The sequence below is a fragment of the Myotis daubentonii genome, chromosome 14 (assembly GCF_963259705.1).
Source record: "Myotis daubentonii chromosome 14, mMyoDau2.1, whole genome shotgun sequence".
Lineage (NCBI taxonomy): Eukaryota > Metazoa > Chordata > Mammalia > Chiroptera > Vespertilionidae > Myotis > Myotis daubentonii.
In genome coordinates, this window is record NC_081853.1 from 42392369 (window position 1) to 42411161 (window position 18793).

Genomic DNA, 18793 nt, shown 5'->3' on the forward strand with positions numbered 1-18793 from the left:
TGAATTATAAAAATTCTAAAATAATAATTGATTCTATTCCAAAGGGATACTTATTTTTCAAAGTAAGCAAATGAGCATATGAAAACTATTTGATTTCCAATTTTATAATTTCATAACTTAGAGGGGTACTTAGTGTTTGTAATGAAAAAGAATTATTAATTCAACAAATATTTATTGATTATTTGCCTACTATGTGTCAGGACCTCTTCTAGGCCTGGAACACAGTTGTAAACAATTTTGGTAAGTGCTTTGGCCTCATTAAACCCATGCTGGAGGGTGTGGCAGAGGTATAATATAAATGTGCACACAAACTTTCTAAAGTTAGAGAATTTTATAGAAATTAAAATAAATAATGGCTTGGAGTGAGGAATGGGGTAGGGCATTTTACTTAGAGACGTCTTCTCTGAGAAGGTGACATTTGCTCTAAGATCTCAGAGATGGAAAGGAACCAGAGGCATGTAAGTCTGAGAATTTCCATGTAGCAAATATTCATTTGCGTTCAGTTGGCATAAGAGCTTGTCCTATTCAAGAGATAGACTAGAAGCCAAATGTTTAGAAGTTAATAAGTTAGGAGAATCATTGATATTGCTAATGGGCCATATCATGGAAAGCTTCATAGGACGCAGCAAGGAGTTTGGCTTTGATCTAATTGGTGACTATCAAAGAGCTTTAGACAGGTAAGTGAGAGGGATCGATTTTAACTTTTTGAACAGATATCTTACTGCTTGTTTGAAGAATGAACTCTGGCGTAGAGGAGTAGATACAATGAAGAGGCTATTGCAGTAGTTGAGGTGAATTCGCAGCCTGGTGTGGCAGCAGGATTGCGAGGTGCGGTTTGATTAAGTGTGTCTAGTGGATGAGTTGACTCAACTTGCTGAAAGTTTGGCTATAGGGCAATTCAATCAGCAGAATATCTACTCTGGGAGTCTAGGGACAGTGGAACAACTGGAAATTTTATTCTCTGGGAAATCTTCTGTTGTTAAGTGATTTGGAGATTAGAAGAGTCTGGGACATTTATTGATCACTTTACTACTTTTCCTGTATCCATCAGACTTTATGAGCATTTTTGCCTATGATAGGAATAGGGCTGGGCTTTGTTTGTACATAAAATCTGTAGAGAAGGTATTGCAGAATACTTAAGTTCTATGAATTCCTGTCTCCCATGGAATTTGGATGGTTAAACAATGAAATGGGGGAATTCCATCTTTTTAAATCTAGACTGAAGATCAACATGACTTTGTGCCATCATTAGGGCAAAGCAAGGATCCTCAAACACTTGTCCGTTCTCTCTCCTGGGGGTTTTGTTAAAATGCAGATTCTGATTCCGTAGATTTGAGCTGGGGCCTGATTCTATGTTTTCTATTAAGTTCTGAAGTGATGCTGATGCTGTGGGTCCAGGGAGCTCTCTTTGAGTAGCGAAGGTCTTGCCAATATTATTATTAATGAAGATCGGTTATGGACGCATGCCAGAGGCCCTCCCCATGTGCTTGAAGAATGGCAACTTTGGGCACTTTCTTCATTTGTCCTCAGGAAATTTGCATTTGGTTAAATGAACCATGGGGTCAAACAAGTTATTTCTGAGACTCTAACTCGATGAGAAGCTAGGGGAAACGGAAGGGTAGAAAGAGCCTGGGGTTTGCAGTACACGATCTGACTCTGTCTTGGCTCTACCACTGCCCTGTTGATCTTGGACAAGTCACTGCACGCCTGACTCTGTTTCTCTTCAGGGTAAAATGGTGATAAAATTGTCTCTCTTGCAATGAGAGAGAGAGACATACGGGATTACTTTGTAAACTGCTGAGCACCCCATCATCAGTGTCAGTATCCCCAACGCTGTGTCTACAGTGACCACTGGTTTTGTGGGCCTGTCTTTGTGAGTGTTGTTGCTGAATTTGGGGCAGAGGCCTATGAATTCACTGGTAAAACAGAAATGAACTGAAATCCATTTTCTCTTTTTTCTCCCCCCACCCCACCTCCATTGCAGCGATTGAAACCCAGAGCACCAGCTCTGAGGAACTCGTCCCAAGCCCACCGTCTCCACTCCCTCCCCCTCGCGTGTACAAACCCTGCTTCGTCTGCCAGGACAAATCATCCGGGTACCACTATGGGGTCAGCGCCTGCGAGGGCTGCAAGGTGAGTTCCCAGGGCTCTGTGCCTGGCGCGCTCTCATCCTCCACGTGCTCTGTGGTGGTGACCTCCCAGCTCCAGAAATGGGCTGCTTCGCCATCTGTAACATCACCTTCAATCAGCACGGTGGCCTCGGTGGCCTTGAATGGTCTCAATTCCTTCCTTATATCTCATTAGTTAAAAATTCAGAAACGTCTGCAAATGACGGATGGGGGCCACGTGTTCTCGGGCCCTTGAAATAACGCATAACAGCCCTTTTCAGGTAGTAAGAGCCTTTTGAAGGAGTTCTGAAAAGCATACTCCTGTTTCTCTTTAAAACGTGCCGTCTGGTGTCTCTGTTAGTTTTATTTTATTTTTAAATATGACTGACAGGCCACTGAATCAACTTGCAGAGAATCCAAGGTTGAAATTGGGATTTATCTTCTGGCTGTTTCCTCAGCCCCGTGGCCTTTGAATTACAGTTTGATTTTCAGCCTGTAGGGACTTGCTACTGTGCGTGTGTCATAAATTCAGGGGGACTGGATTTAAAATTCCAGCCTCCAGAGTGGTGGAGGCTGAACATGTGTCAGGGAGGATATGGCTGCTTTGAATCAAGCTAGACAATTGTTATCGACTCCAACAGGCTTAATTGAGTGAAAGAGCTTTTTTTTTTTTTTTTTTTTGAGAGAGAGAGAGAAAAGAAACAAAGAATGACTTCACAGGCAAATCCAACTCATCCGTAGACAGTTTTTCAAAGGAACTGTGGCTGTCTTGAGGCAGCCCTTCCCTAGATAGACAGCCTCATTGTGTTCTCTCCGATGGGTGTTCAGGTCTGTGGTTTACACACCTATATTGCATGATTCATTGGTAATGGTAAACAGGTTGGAATAATCTCACAGGTGCTCCCATCAAGTGCTTTATGGCATTTTGTTTGTCAGAGTTAGCACTTGTTGTTCCTGTGTGTATTGGTTAGGCACTATTGTGTAACAAACCATCCTAAAACCGAATGGCTTAAAACAATAACTTTTTATTTAGCCTACAATTCTCTGCGTCAGCACTTTAGGCCAGGCTCCTCGGGGTGCTTTGTGTATCCACTGTGCATCTCTGGTCAGCTGCAGATTGGCGAGGGGGCTGGGGACCCTCCGCTCAGCTCGCTTCCATGTGGCCTCTCATTCCCACTGGGCTGGCCCTGGCCATTCACATAGGCAGGGTTCCAGAAGAGAGAACAGGAGCACACAGGTCTCTGAAGGCCTAGGCTCAGAAGTGGCACACGGTCGCTTCTGCCATGTCCCCTTGGCCAAAGCAAGTCATAAGGCCAGTCCATACTCAAGAGGTTGGAACATAAACTCAACTTCTCAATTTGAGGAGCTGCAAAGCCCTATTATAAGAGGCAGGAATACAGAAGGAGGAAAATGGGTTATTTTGACATTCACTCTACCACACTGCATGTCTAACAGCCTATGAACACACGGTGGATAGGACTCTCACTCTATTGCCCAGCATCTCACACACAACCTCTCATAGAGAGGGGGCTACAAAAAGGAGATTGAGCAAACACATAAATGTCACTCAGCCTCTCAAGGAAACCATGTGTGTTTCCCCTTCTTTCAAATCGTTTGAATAAACATGTATTATTTTACAGGGTAAGGCCAGTTTGGGGAAATTCATTAAAGACTTAGTTATATCTCTCTGGCTCTGGGATTGGTTGGGTTAAAGGAATTCCCTTTCCTTCAGTAGTCTCAGAGATAGTGGTCAGGAAAGTTAACACAGCAACCAGTTGGCAGATGGATAAAAAGCAAAATATTTGTGCATCTAATTATTGCTTTATTATTTGGTAGCCTCTAGCTGAATCTAAATTTATCCTGAGATTTGGGAAGGCTTCAGAATACCAGTTCACTTTGTCCAATATGTAAACAATTTGTTGTGCAATATTAAAATAATCTTCTAGCCCTAGCCGGTTTAGCTTAGTAGACAGAGCGTCAGCCCATGGACTGAAGGGTCCTGGGTTCGATGCCAGACAAGGGTGCATACTTCAGTTACAGGCTTGATTCCCCGCCCTGATCAGAACTCGTGTGGGAGGCAACCAATCAATGTGTCTCTCTCACATCAATATTTCTCTCTGTGTGTCTCTCACCCTCCCTTCTACTCTCTCTAAAAATCAATGGAAAAATATTCTTGGGTTAGGATTAACAACAACAACAAAACAATACTCCTCTAATACTCATTTGAAAGTTAAATGAAAAGGCACTCCTTTATTTCAAAAACGTTTAAATCATCTCATATCCAGAGAAATCTTATGGAGGTCTGTAACGCAGCTTACCTGTTCCCATTATGTCCTGGGAAAGAAATTACACAGCATGACTCTTCTCATCATGCCAGATTCCAGGCCGTACAGATCAAGCTGCCCCACAATCTTCATGGTACAAGCTGTTTTAATCAGCCGTTAGCTAATTCCCCGAATCTCTTGTTTTAATTTAGGGTTCTGACTCTTTTTAGGAAAATCCCCAATAAAAACAAAACCCATATCAGCACAAACAACTTTGATACACTTGGTTAAACTGTTCCAAGTCATGTTCTGATAAGTCCTTTTAACAGAGCAATAAGCCCAGTAAGGTCAGTTGAGCTCGCCAGTTACATGTCAAATTTGAGGATTTTTGCCTTGGGGGAGGGTCTCTGAAAACGTAGACTGCCTTTTCCCTTTGGAAAAGACTGGTCAGCATTTTTGCTTGCTGGGAAAAGGCAGTGACAAAACTCACAGAACTGAAAAACGGGAGAATGAGAAATTATAATGTAATAACCAAAGGAAAAGAATTATCATTTTTTTAAATTACCAATGCAGTGCAGAGTTTATTGTATAAAAAGTGCAAAATTAGGATAACCATAGTTCCACCCTGGGAGAAATTCCCTACTAATCTGGTTTTTCTATGTGTATATGATATTGCTATTTTTGTTTCTTACAAAAATGGAATTTTACCTTGTACACTGGTTTGAACCTGGTTTTTAATAATCTTTCATGACCACAATTTAAGCTGTATAGTTGTTTTTTAATTGATTTCAGAGAAGAAGAGAGAGGGAGAGAGAGAAATAGACACATCAATGATGAGAGAGAACCATTGATCAGCTGCCTCCTGCAGTCCCCCTACTGGGGATTGAGCCTGAAACCCATGACCAGAATCAAACCTGGGACCCTTTGGTCCACAGGCTGACGCTTTATTCACTGAGCCAAACCGGCTAGGGCAAGCTAGAACTCTTATGGTTATTCCATAAATGTAGTGGTTTATGGTTATACCATAATTTATTTAATCACCTATTGTGCAATTAGGGTGTTTCCAGTATTTCTCTGTTATAATCTAATGCTTTAATGTATAGACTCAAAGTATGTATCTGCTGATTTCCTTGGGGTAAATTAGTACAAGTAGAATTTCTAGGTCATTGGCTTTGTACAATTTTGAGGCTTTTGATACAGAATTATCAAAATGGCCTCTAGAAAAGGGATATAAATTTAAGCTCTGTTAATCTGTAAAGGCTAATCTTATTGGAAACTGTCTATTAGGGATTTCTCCCTTGTGATAATAAGGTAATGAGTCAAGAAACAACTTCTATCTGGAATTCTGCCTGTATTTAATTTGGTTGTTCATAATGGGTTCCATGCTTGGTACCATCTTGAGCTCCCAGCACCTGGTGCCCTGGTGGACCTGTAAGAGCCGGCCCATCCTTTGGCTTCTGCTTTAATGTAGGACTCCCAACAGAACCCAGTTGATAATTTTAAGAAGCAATGGCCTTCTTAAAGAAGTGGCTTCTGCCTGTCACTACCAGGATGAGCTTATTGATTATTATTTGGGGAAGAGAACTTTTTCTCTTTCTAGGAAGTAGGTGGCAGTCTCAGCCTCAGGTTTAATGAGCAGGTTCTGGTCCACCTATGCGAATGGCCAGTGGCTGCTATGTTGACACAGCATCACCCTGGCAACATAACCACTGGATGCGCCATAGAAATGCCCCCTTTTGGGGGATTTCCAGTTCAGCAATGACAATTTTTTTGCAGAGGACAAAGAGTACATAAAATGAACATGTAGTGTGGTATACAGTAATAAAGCTGATTTTCATGTAAGAAGCTGTTTCATTGCTCATAGCTAGAATTTAGGCACAATTTGGGCCTTTGTCATATTTTACATTTCCATTTTGTAGCTTTCAAAGAGACGGGTGTCTGAGTGAGACTGCCAGGGTCTGAATCCTAGCCAAGCACTTGCTGGCTTTGTGATTTGGGAAAGCATTTTTAATTCAGTGTCTCTCTTTTCTCATTTGGAAAAATGAAGATAATGCCATGAAGATAACATGAATGACTATGAAGCACATAGAATAATACCTGGCACATACGAAGTGGGATATGTGCTTAGTTATTGTTTGTATTAGCATTAACTTATAATGACTTTTGCACATAGTACTATAACATCACTTACAATCTTAATACTTGTTCTTGTAATGTTCTTTCAGAAATTCCCATTTCTTTGCACCAAAAGGACCACTCTTTCCTTTAAGTCTCAGCTTAAGACCCAACCACTCCATGGAACCTCTCCTGATTACCCTAGTAAAAGGGTTGGCAAATTGTTTCTATAAAGAGCCAGATAGTAAACAGTTTAGGCCAGGGGTGGGCAAACTTTTTGACTCGAGGGCCACAATGGGTTCTTAAACTGGACCGGAGGGCCAGAACAAAAGCATGGATGGAGTGTTTGTGTGAACTAATATAAATTCAAAGTAAACATCCTATCTAATAAAAGAGAAAAATGGTAATTGGCGTACAACGATACCCTTTTCATTGGCTAATCAGGGCTATATGCAAATTAACTGCCAACTATGATTGGCAGTTAACTGCCAACTAAGATTGGCAGTTAACTGCCAACAAGATGGCGGCTAATTTGCATATGTAGGCACAATGCAGGGAGGCGAAAGGGAAAGCAGGAAGAAGCCCCCTGCCACTGACAGTGATCGGAAACCCAGGGGGGAGCTAAGAGCTGGGGGGCAGGACAAAGGTGGCCCTGGGGCCGCCTTTGCCCTGCCCCCCAGCCATGATCAGAGAATCAGGCGCCTTTGCCGCCCTGGCCAGTGATAGCAGGAAGTAGGGGTGGAGCCAGCGATGGGAGCTGGGCACGGTCGAAGCTGGCAGTCCCGGGAGCTAGGGGTCCCTTGCCTGGGCCTAAAGCGGAGCCCACGATCGCGGGGCCGCTGCAGCTGCGGGTCCCCGCTGCCCGGGCCAGACGCCTAGGCCAGAGGCGTTAGGCCTGGGCAGGGGCGGAGCCTGCAACCACGGGGAGCTGGGGGTCCCCTGCCCAGGCCTGACACCTCTGCCAGAGGCCTCAGGCCTGGTCAAGGGGCCAATCCGGTGATTGGTGATCGGAGGGTGATGAGGGTCAACTCCTCTGGCCGAGGCATCAGGCCTGGGTGGGGGGCGGAGCCGGGGATTGGGGGGATATGATGGTCCCCTTTCCCAGGCCTGAAGCCTGGGTCAGAGGCATCAGGCTTGGGCGGGGGGTGGAGCAAGCGATCAGAGGGAGATGGGGGTCCCCTGCCCAGGCATGATTCCTGGGCCAGAGGCCTCAGGCCTGGGTGGGGGCCAGAGCCAGTGATCAGGGGAAGATGGGGCTCCCCTGTCCAAGCCTGACACCTCTGGCGGAGGCATCAGGCCTGGGCAAGAGGCCGATCAGGCGATCGGAGGGTGACGGGGGTCTATGCCTCTGGCGGAGGCGTCAGGCCTGGGCAAGGGGCCGATCAGGCGATCGGAGGGTGATGGGGGTCTACGCCTGAGGGCTCCCAGTATGTGAGAGGAGGCAGGCTGGGCTGAGGGACACTCCCCTCCCCACACACACCCAGTGCACGAATTTCGTGCACCGGGCCCCTAGTCATTACATAAAAGGGTACGCTATTTTTTTTTTTTTTTTAGTTTTATTCATTTCAAACGGGCCAGATCCAGCCCGCGGGCCGTAGTTTGCCCACGGCTGGTTTAGGCTCTGACGGCCATGATGTTTCTGTTGCAACTACTCTACTCTGCAGCATGAAAGCAGCCATAGACAATATGTTAAGGAATGGGCATGGCTATGTTCCAATAAAACTTTATTTACAAAAACAAGCAGTGGGTCACTTTTGGCTCTTGGGCCTCGTTTCCTGGCATCTGCTAAAGTATATGATGGTGTGTCATTTCTTACAGTTTCTAAAACTCAGAACTGATAGTACAAGGCACCCATGCTAAAGGTGGCAGGCCAGCTGGCTCCAGTGGACTGCAGGCTTGGGGCTGCTGCCCTTCCCGCTGCCCTCCCCTCCCCCCCGCCACTTGCTTAAGAAGAGTTGCCAAACAAGAGTTGTCCATTTGCCCAGGGCTTCATGGAGGGAACTTTAAACCACTCTCCCTGTCTGGTATTCTTCCACCTCTTTGTTTTCATTCATCTCCCACTTCCTTATCTCCCAAGATCAGAGAAATTAGTAATCTATATATATAAAAGCCTAAGCAACCATCCGACTGTTTGACCGTCTCACCAGTACCTATGATGCACATTGATCACCAGAGGGCAGACACTCAATGCAGGAGCTGCCGAGCTGCGGTGACTTGGCAGCTGCGGTTCTTGGGTGACGCACCCAGAACCGGAGAGGAGGGAGCACGATTCCGGGGTGCGTCACTCTAGAATAGCCCTCTTACAATCCAGGACCCTTTGGCAGATGTTGGAGAGCTGGTTTTGGCCCAATCCCTGGTTTTGGCCCGATTCCCACAGGCCAGGCCGAGGGACCCCACTGGTGCACAAATTGGTGCACCGGGCCTCTAGCTTTCTTATAAGTGAGTTACTTTCAGAAGCACCTGGCATCTTACTTTTGAGTGGTTTGGGGAATGTATTTTATGAGCCGCTGTACCAGTTAGCTTTTCCTGCTTAACAAATAACCCAAATGCTTGTGGGCTTGAAACAATAGACATTTATTATTTGCTGTAATTCTGTATGGATCTTTTTGTCTGGGCTGACTTGGCTTGGGCCAGGCAGTCTAGGATGGCCTCACTCACATGACCGTGGCCTTGGCAGGATGACTATATCCTCTTCCCATGTTGTTGTTCCTCAACCATTAGCCTAGCCTAGACTTGTTCACAGGGTGGTGGATGGGTTCCCATCAGTAAGGCAAGACATCACCAATGTGCAAACCCTGGTTGCATCACATTTGCTAATGTCCCGTTGGCCAAACCAATTACACGATCAAGTCCAGATCCAGTGGGTGGAGATAATAGTTGCATTTCTTAAGAGGAAAAGTGCCAAAGTCATTTTGCAATGGGATGAGTATACCAGAGCTAGCATTTGATTATATGGGGTCTTCTATTATTCCCCGGTTTTATGGATAAGTCTCTTTGGACAACTATATTCACCATTCCGTCATCCTTCAGCATATATTTATTAAACACCTACTAAGTTTCAGGGCCTGTGCAAGGTGCTGCAGATACAACAGTGAACATGATAGACTAGTTTCTCCTGGAACTTACTGTCTGTACAAGAGGGCGGATGATAAACAATGCAACGTTGGAAAGAAATGAGCAGAATGGTAAGGTAAAGAATACTTGAAGAGTATCCGATTTGGCAGAGGGTCAGGGGAGGTCTCTTGGCTGAGAAGGAACCATCTGTGTGAGTAATAAGGGAAAGTATTTTAGGTCAGAGACTGAACACTGGATCCTGGGGGCACTTCTTTTACTGTGGGCTGTATCATTGACTTGTCTGGGCCTCAGCAAATCTGCAAAATGCGAATAAATCCACAAGTTTGAATCCAGTGCTTTGCCAAATAGGAACTCTAAAAGAGTGAACTGATTTCTTTTAAGGGATGGCTCATATGGCACGGGAGTCCCTGGTGTTTGCAAGTCTGCAGGAAGGAAAAATTGCCCTTGTCGGATACCTACTCTAACCCAGGCACTTGGGCATTTTATGCCCATATTTAATTTAATTCTCACAGCAGCCCTGCAAGGGGGTAAACTTTATAATGCCCATTTTACAGAGGAGGAAACCAAGGTTCAGAGAAGTTAAGAAACTTGGCCAAGGTCACACAGCCTGCCTTTGTGAGGGCTAGGATTGAAATCCTATGTAGTTTGGGAAACCCCATTGCTTCAGCCACATTGAAACAGAAGGTAGGCAGGCGTGGCATGTTGTGGTCTAGATTGGAGGGTTCATGGAGCAACAACATAAAAACAAAAACAGGTGGGAGCATACTTAAAAGAAAACCCTATTTTTTTAATCATTTCATAAAAGAAATGACATTTTTACAACAAAACTTAAAAAAAAAAAGGAAGAGCTCACAAGTCGGTCTTTTCCCAAGAAGGGACCGTTAGCAGATGGGACCCACCCATGGGCACGCTCCCAACTGGTGCTTTGTCCTTGTTCTCTCCGCTTCGCCACTGATGGGTGGAAACTTCCCATCCATAAGCCAGCATTTGGGAGCCACTGGCCAGCCCACATGTGAGCCCCTGGGGTGAGGCCGGGTGCAGCCACGATGGCCTGCCTTCTCCGCTAGGGCGCAGAGGAAATGCTTGCTCAAGGTCACACTGGTAGCCTTCTATTTAAAGCAGCCTTTAAGAGATTAAACTCCACTAGACCCCGAGGTCCCTCTGGGCTAATTTTGTCCAGTTTCTCATCTGCCTTTGTTTTCCTTGCCTCTGAAGAAGGGAGCCCTCATCTCCATGGTAGTGTTGGGCTGTGGGGCTGTTTTTTTTGTTGTTGTTTTTTTTCCTGGCAGCCAGCAAGTAGTGTGGTCAGGCACAGAAAGTTTTGCAATCAAGAAGATGGATGTCTATACTTAATTTTAGAATTTCTAGTAAAGACTATTAAATGTGCTTGGTGATTTTATTTGACCAAGGCCATTTCAAACGACATTGCTTTTTTGTTTTTAATTGGCCTGGATAAACATGAACATTATGCTCTGCTTGGAGAACATTTTTGGCTTTGCCCACCCCGCTAGTTGCTTCTGGTTAGGGGTTTGCTGCAGTATCAGGCCCCAAGAACAATATCACATACAAAAGGCAATAACAAAAACAGGTCGACGTCTGCACGTGTAGTGGCTAAAACTGAATTATGAAGCCTGCCGTCAAGTTCATTATTATAGTCCCTGAACCAGAGTAGTAGGTCGCACTATAGACCCAATGAGCTATTCTCCTTATTAAAATCCACCAAGGATGGAGAATTTATTTATTCTCTCATTCATCAGACATTTGTTAAACATCTTCTAGAGATAGGTTCTAGGAATAGGAATTAAAGGTGGTTTTTTTAAGGCATGTGGCTATTTTATTGCTTAAATTTTCAATTTCTAAATTTAAGGAAAATCTTTCTGAGCTGTGACCCATGGTCATATCTGAGTAGACTGTGCTTTGGTGTGCCCTCATGGCCAAGTCTCATAGCCTCCTACTCACACTCAGAGAGCAGCTTCTTATGAAGCAAATACACAGACAAACTTTTATGTTGCATTTTAATTTGTGGCTGCCTTAATGTATACAAGAAACAGGGGGGAAAAAACATCTTAGATCACAATGTCTTGAGCTCATAACATATTTAAAGGCCTTTCAGGACCTATTCCTTAGTCTTTACTCTGAGGTAAATAGGAGATCTCTAGTTTAATACCTGTTCTACAAAAACAAAATCAGAATGAACTCAGAATTAAATTGTCTCTGCAGGAAATGAAAGGTTTTTATGTGTTTTGTTCCTAATGTTGATTCCCAATGTTTCCAGATAGTACATGGTAGGTACATATAAATATTTATTGAATGTAGAAATGACTGAATGGGCAAGGATTTACACGGCGCATGTGCTATGTGCTGTGATTCTTGCGGTTAGGGCACTTGGTGGGCTCAGAGGAGGAGCTTCGCATCCCTGTGACACATGTAGGGAAGGTTTTATAGAAGAGACGATTTTATAGAGGTGTGAGCAATGAGGAAGGGAAGAAGCGTGTCCCAGGCAAACGTTGTAGATGAATAGGAAAACAAGGGAACTTGAAATAAGCCTATAAAAAAATAATTTGTGAAAAATACCCTGGCTGGTGTGGCTCTCGGTTGGTTGGGTGTCATCTGAAAGGTTGCTGGTTTGATTCCCAGCCAGTACCCATGCCCTGGTTGTGGGTTGAATCCCCAGTAGGGGATTTGCAGGAGGTAGCTGATTGATGTTTTTCTCTCACATCAATGTTTTTCTCTGGCTCCCTCCCTCCCTACCTCTCAAAAAAAAAAAATCCTAAAAAAATTTTTGTGGAAAAATGAAAACTCTGAGTTTTGCATAGCCCTGTGCAAGCAACTAGATCAGCCAGGCATTTTCTCTTGTTCTCCTTTGTAGCTATAAACTGTAACTAACTTACTATTTATGGACTCATTTGTTTGATATCAGCCTCTTCTGTCAGACTGTGTACTCCAGGAGGGCTGGAGCTGGTCTTTTACCACAGGTTTATTATCCATGCCTCGCACAGAGCTCTACACATAGTAGGGCCTCAGTGCACTGATGTTTTTTTTTTTATCAGAAATTAGATCTAAATATATAGTAATTCATATAGTAACCAGACACATAATAAAGCAGATATATGGTAATGCACACAGTGATATAAATTTTTACATTCTACTAGAGGCCCAGTGCACGAAATTCTTGCAAGAGTAGGCCTTCCTTCCCCCAGCTGCTGGCACCCGGGACCCGGGCTTCCTGTCTACCCACTACAGCCCGCCATTTGGTGACCTGGGCCTCCCTCTGCGGGGCGATCGTGGGCCATGGCCAGGCCCCCAACCAATCGCATCGCACCCACCTTGGCTGGCCTGGTGCCAGTGGGTGTCATAGTGTGGTCCAGGATTCATCCAGATGGTCATTCCACTGTCCGGCCATTCAGTTGGTTTGCATATTATGCTTTTATTATATAGGACTAGGGGCCTGGTGCACGAAATTTGTGCACTGGGTGTGGGGCGGGGGGGAGTGTCCCTCAGCCCAACCTGCCCCCTCTCACATACTGGGAACCCTCAGGCGTTGATCCCCATCACCCTCCAATCACAGGATCGGCCCCTTGCCCAGGCCTGACGCCTCTGACAGAGGCGTCAGGCCTGGGCAGGGGACCCTCATTTCCCCCCATCACTGGTTCTGCCCCCAGTCCAGGCCTGATGCCTCTGGCCTAGGCGTCCGGCCCGGGCAGCGGGGACCCGCAGTGGCAGCGGGGGGCGCCGCGATCACACGGGCTCCGCCCCTGCCCCTGCAGGATGCCTCTGGCTGAGGCGTTCGGCCCGGGCAGCGGGGACCCACAGCTGCAGCGGCCCTGCGATCGTGGGCTCCGCTTTAGGCCTAGGCAAGGGGCCCCTAGCTCCCGGGACTGCCAGCTTCAACCGTGCCCAGCTCCCATCGCTAGCTCCACCCCTACTTCCTGCTATCACATGCCAGGTCGGAAAAGGCATCTGATTCTCTGATCATGGCTGGGGGGCAGGGCAAAGGCGGCCCCAGGGCCACCTTTGCCCTGCCCCCCAGTTCTTAGCTCCCCCCTGGGTTTCTGATCACTGTCAGTAGCAGGGGGCTTCTTCCTGCTTTCCCTTTCGCCTCCCTGCATTGTGCCTACATATGCAAATTAACCGCCATCTTGTTGGCAGTTAACTGCCAATCTTAGTTGGCAGTTAATTTGCATATAGCCCTGATTAGCCAATGAAAAGGGTATCATCGTACGCCAATTACCATTTTTCTCTTTTATTAGTGTAGATTAGTAGTATAATGAATCGCACCTCATTATATAGGGTTTGTGATGATACATTCATGTAAACTTTTGTGAAATATTCTATACCAGACAAGCCTTTGGTGGTCAAAGTCAAGCTCATTTTTTGTAATTTCTGTCTTCTATCTCAGAATTAACCCTTCACTGCAAAAGATTTGTTCTCTTTGAGGTGGTCTTTAAGAAATAAGGATTAGCAACTGGAATGATATACTCAAGAATGCTGTGGGATCTTGGTAATTTAAAGGAAATAAAAATCTCAACATCTAGAATTTACCTCCAGAGCTGGTCACATTGAAACAGCTGATATGGCAATCTGGTTTTTCCTAGTAATAGTTCCTACAGGAGAAGAAAACTCTTTTTTCTCTCTCTCTCTCTCTTCTGGACAAATGTTCTAAATTGAGAAATGATTTGGGGTTGAAAAGACAGGAAAATCTGTCTTTTTTTTTTCTTCTGGTGCATAAATAAACAGGAAGTGGAGAGTGAATTCTGAATTTGCCTGCAACCCTGTATTTTTTTGGCTTGGCTGGGCGATAATAGTTCGTTTAAATTGGTGGTTTTAAGTGGTTTATAAATCTTTTAGTAATTAAAAGTTTATAAATGCTTTATTGTTTTAAAATATGAAGAACACTTTCACTGGCTCTTTTTGTTTAATCAGACAAGCTACAGTTCTATAATTTTTTTGGTAAATGTTTTACCTTTGATGTACAGAAGGGAATAATTTCCAATATTCATAGTTCACCTATCAATTGGGGTCTCAAGTCCATTTCATAAAGTTTTAGTCAATTTTTAAATAATATCACCAGAAGTCAACAGTTGTTTTGTTTTTTTTTATTATTTAAAGCAAGTGAAGAGTAAAATAAGTTGCTTTTACAAAATTCCTAGGGACTAACCATCATCTAAAAATGAATTATGGCAATGTATTAAAATTACACCAAACAAAAACAAAAATGTATTTTCATCAGAGAAATAGAAGTATACTTTTGAGGTTTCCTGAGAGAGAGATAAATTATGACAGAGAATCATTTCTGTTTAAATAAAATTTCCACCATCATAGGTAAGGATTAATTACATTTGGGAAATGGGCGTTTCAGCCTTCTCTCTTTCTAAACCTTCTCCTAGAGAAGTTAGAGAGTTTCAGTTCTCTGTTTCTTTTTCCTGGGTGAACTCTTGGAAAGAAGACATAAGAAGTGAAATGGCCTGGGAAGATCTTCCTGTTTTATCAGACCCTGTATTTCTCTTCTCGAGAACACGGCCCCTCGTCTTCCCACTCTGTATGGTTGCCTTTCTCCCCACCTGGGTACCTGTATAAAACCATAGAAACAATAAAATATCTTACATTTCTATTGCCTCTTAGTGTTTCCACAGTACTTTCACATACGGACTTCAGTTAAGCAGTGCAAAATAGAAACCTCCAAAATGTGCAATATTTCGTACAGAATTCCTTTCTGTCTCACACAACAGTTGGAGGCGTGTATACCTGGTTGGTAATCCACACAGTGATTAGGGAGGCAGGCTCCTTCCAGAGTGGCAGCATGGCGTCCACTAGGTCCTTAGCATGGTCTCTAATAGGAAGGAGCACATGGGCCTGGAGTGCAGATGTCATTGGCAGATGTCACAGGACCAAACCCACTGCCAGAGGTGTCATCTAGCCACCTGCCCAGGCACAGACCTATTACTATAGAAAGAAAGAGTAAATTCGGTGAAGAGCTGCAGCTTCTGCCTTAGGTTTTTATTTGACCCTCAGAAGAACTACAGAACTAGGAGGAATTCATTTTTCCCCCCTCTATTTCCCAGATGAGGAAACTAAAATAGAATTTATGGGACTAACATATAGCCTCCATGGCAGTGGTTCTCAACCTTCTGGCCCTTTAAATACAGTTCCTCATGTTGTGACCCAACCATAAAATTATTTTCGTTGCTACTTCATAACTGTAATGTTGCTACTGTTCTGAGTCGTAATGTAAATATCTGATATGCAGGATGGTCTTAGGCGACCCCTGTGAAAGGGTCGTTCGACCGCCAAAGGGGTCGTGACCCACAGGTTGAGAACCGCTGCTCCATGGCCTTGATGTATGATCTGATTCTGTTACTGAAATGGCTATTGTGGAAACTAACTTGGATGCATGTCTGCACTTAATTTTTCCTGAATCTTATCAAACTCTCTCTTCAAAGTCTATGATTCTGAACATCATCATATGCCTCGTAAGGTTCTGTTTGATATTTGGAGAGACTGGGAAGACCTTACCCAGGAGAATGCGACCTTTATCAGGTTCGATTCCAGTGACGTCTCACAAGGCAAACATGGCATGGAGCCAGATGACCCCAGAAATCCCTTCGGCAAGCAAACAGCTGGAGACTGACATGTGCCTCTTATAAGACCCATAAAGCCAGTTCAGCTTTGGAAACATATTGGGGTCCATTCTGCAGCATGCCAGATGAAACCGTTGTCTTCTGTTTTCATGTTGTACCAAAAATGTCTGCCCTTATGCACAAGAATCATCCTAGCACAACGCTCATGTCACGCAAACCACACATCTTTCTAGATATTTCCTTGTGACCAGGCTTCTCTTACCATAATAGTTTCTCTGGGATTGGAATCTCTCTTGTTCCTTTTATGAGCTGTGTCTTTTCGATGTCGTTCAGTATTTTTCCGCTTCAGAAAGTGGGCTAGATGTGTCATATGGGTAAGCAGTGCCAGAATGGGGAAAATTTTGTTCTGTGAACCCTAGAACTCATCCCTGAAAAAAAAAGAATCCAGAGAGGGGAATAAAAACCTGTGTGCATCTCCCGCCTGCACAATGCCAGCATTGTCTGGGGTGATGGGGAAAAGCTGGGGTTCTGGCAGCCCTGCCCCATTAGAGCCTTGTTCCTTGTTCCATATTGAAACGATGGCATTCCTTTGCTAGCAACGTCCTGCCCGGCTTTCTGGCACCAGTTCTGCGGCCGGCACTGTCGCCTGGGGCATTTTTTGTTTGCATTGGTTTTGTTTTATTTCAAAGCGGCAAAGTCCAGGCTGCTTAAGTGTACAAGGTAGGGCTGTTTTTATAAAGTTTGTCATCCAACTTGTCAGGACAGTCAAGGTGGCCCGTCTGCCAGGGCGCCTGCTCCCCATTCACTGGTGTCAAACTGTGAGAAGCACACACAGTAAATTTAACGTAGTAACTTGTTCTCCAATGTTCCGGAGGCAGCTCTTGGGTTGTAACATGGGCGCCCACCTCCCTCCCGGGATTTCATGCAATGCTTCACTAATAACAGAGTTTGGTGGATTTGCAAAGTAAATATTCCAATAAGAAAAAGCAAAATCGCCAGTGACCCTCGTTCGGCTTCTATGGAGGCTTTTTCTGTGCCTAAAAACAAAAACAAAAAACAATCCTTTATATTAGCTGCAGCTCTGAACTGGAGCATGTCAGATGCGGTTCTCAGGTTCTCCTGAGCCTTCACATGAGGAGCCGCAGGAAACTCGAAGGCAGGTCAGCGAGGCGGAGAAGGCTTTGGTTTTAGAAAGGATTTTCGTGGTTACACAGATTTGGAGAAACCAGAAGGATCCAGCAGTGTTAGTTCTCCTCTGTGCTTTTGAATCTGAAAATAGCAGCATGCTACTGGTAAGTATACAACAACACCATTCATGCGGCCTGGAAAGTCCGCCAAGTCGGGAAAATTATCCTTGTAAGTCGAACCCAGCAGGGGTCATCTGACTGCTCCTCAGGGAAAGGAGAATTTTAGTTTGGATCTTATTTCTATATGTTGTCCTCAAATTGTAGATGAGCTGTGATATATCTGGGGACTTTGGGCATGTGGCCATACTGTTAGCCCAGAAAGACTTTTGACAACTGATGATGTAATTTATACTACTCCTTATTAACAAAAAGAATTAGTTACAGGATAGTCAAATTTGGTGGGGAGGCATATTTTTTAAATATATTTATCAGTTTCCAGAGTCATGTCCTGCTGCATAAGATGCTCCTTCAACATTGTACCCTAAATTAGTGAATGTATAGGCCCAGTACTTTGCAATATCTTTTGATGGCATCTTTTCCATTTGAATGCATGATATACCATGTTTATGATTCCATCAAAAATATTACTCTAACATGCTTGAATAGCTTTCAGTATATTTGTTGTGTTGAGTTGTGATAGAAGAAGTCTGAAAGTTACCAGTCCAATGCCAGAAGTTTTGGGAGAGGGCATCAGAGATTGGGTCTGCTAATGCTGCTTGTTTCTCCAAAATGGAATTAAATGTAAAATTCTTCATCCAATATTATATTTGGGTCTTAAATTATTATTTCTTGCTTTGAGTTTGGTGGGAAATAAAGCTCTAATTAAATGATTACTTGGTGCTAAGCCTTGCCTGTTGATCAGAAATATGAGTCTCAGACACACATAGATACAGACAATGAATGTATTTATGTAAATATTTGTGGCAGATAGCATCTGTACAAAATTATAAATTACATAACAAAGCCTAAATGTGTCTACCAGTAATTGTCACCACCTAATATACTTGGTTTTAAAGCCAAACTCATAATGAAGCCATTTCTTTTGTTATCCCTGTGATGGGGTCTTTGCTGTGAGAAGAGTTCACAGGATTGGTGATATAAGAAACCTAAAAGAGTATTTTGAATTAGTGAGTCTAGATCAGATATTCCTTTATGATTTGACTCTGTTTCATCCATCTTATCTTTTATGAGCTCTGGGCCGCAGAAGTAGCATTGCTGTTCTCGACTATGTACACTAATACCAATAAGAGCATTGGACGAGAGGTGACAATAGGAACGCCAAGGAACTATTCTTTGCCTGTATTAGGTCAAGGTTGCTGGGCAATTGTCAGTTGCTCTAGGCTTGTGGTGGAAAATGAAGATATGTTTAAGTATTTTAGTATTTAGCATTTTAATAACATTTTAAAATAAAAAAGATGAAATTCCTCCAAGGACATATAAAACAACTTAAAATGGGTAGAAAAAAA

The 18793-nt window shown here is 43.9% G+C and overlaps 1 protein-coding gene across 3 annotated transcripts in view; it reads left to right on the plus strand.

The window, feature by feature from the left end:
* Positions 1–18793, plus strand: part of RARB (retinoic acid receptor beta) — a 646552-nt gene that overhangs the window by 519970 nt on the left and 107789 nt on the right. For all 3 annotated transcript variants that reach the window (XM_059664097.1, XM_059664098.1, XM_059664099.1), the window contains one exon: positions 1985–2133. In XM_059664097.1, the coding sequence (XP_059520080.1) occupies positions 1985–2133 (149 nt within the window). The remainder of the gene's footprint in view (positions 1–1984; positions 2134–18793) is intronic.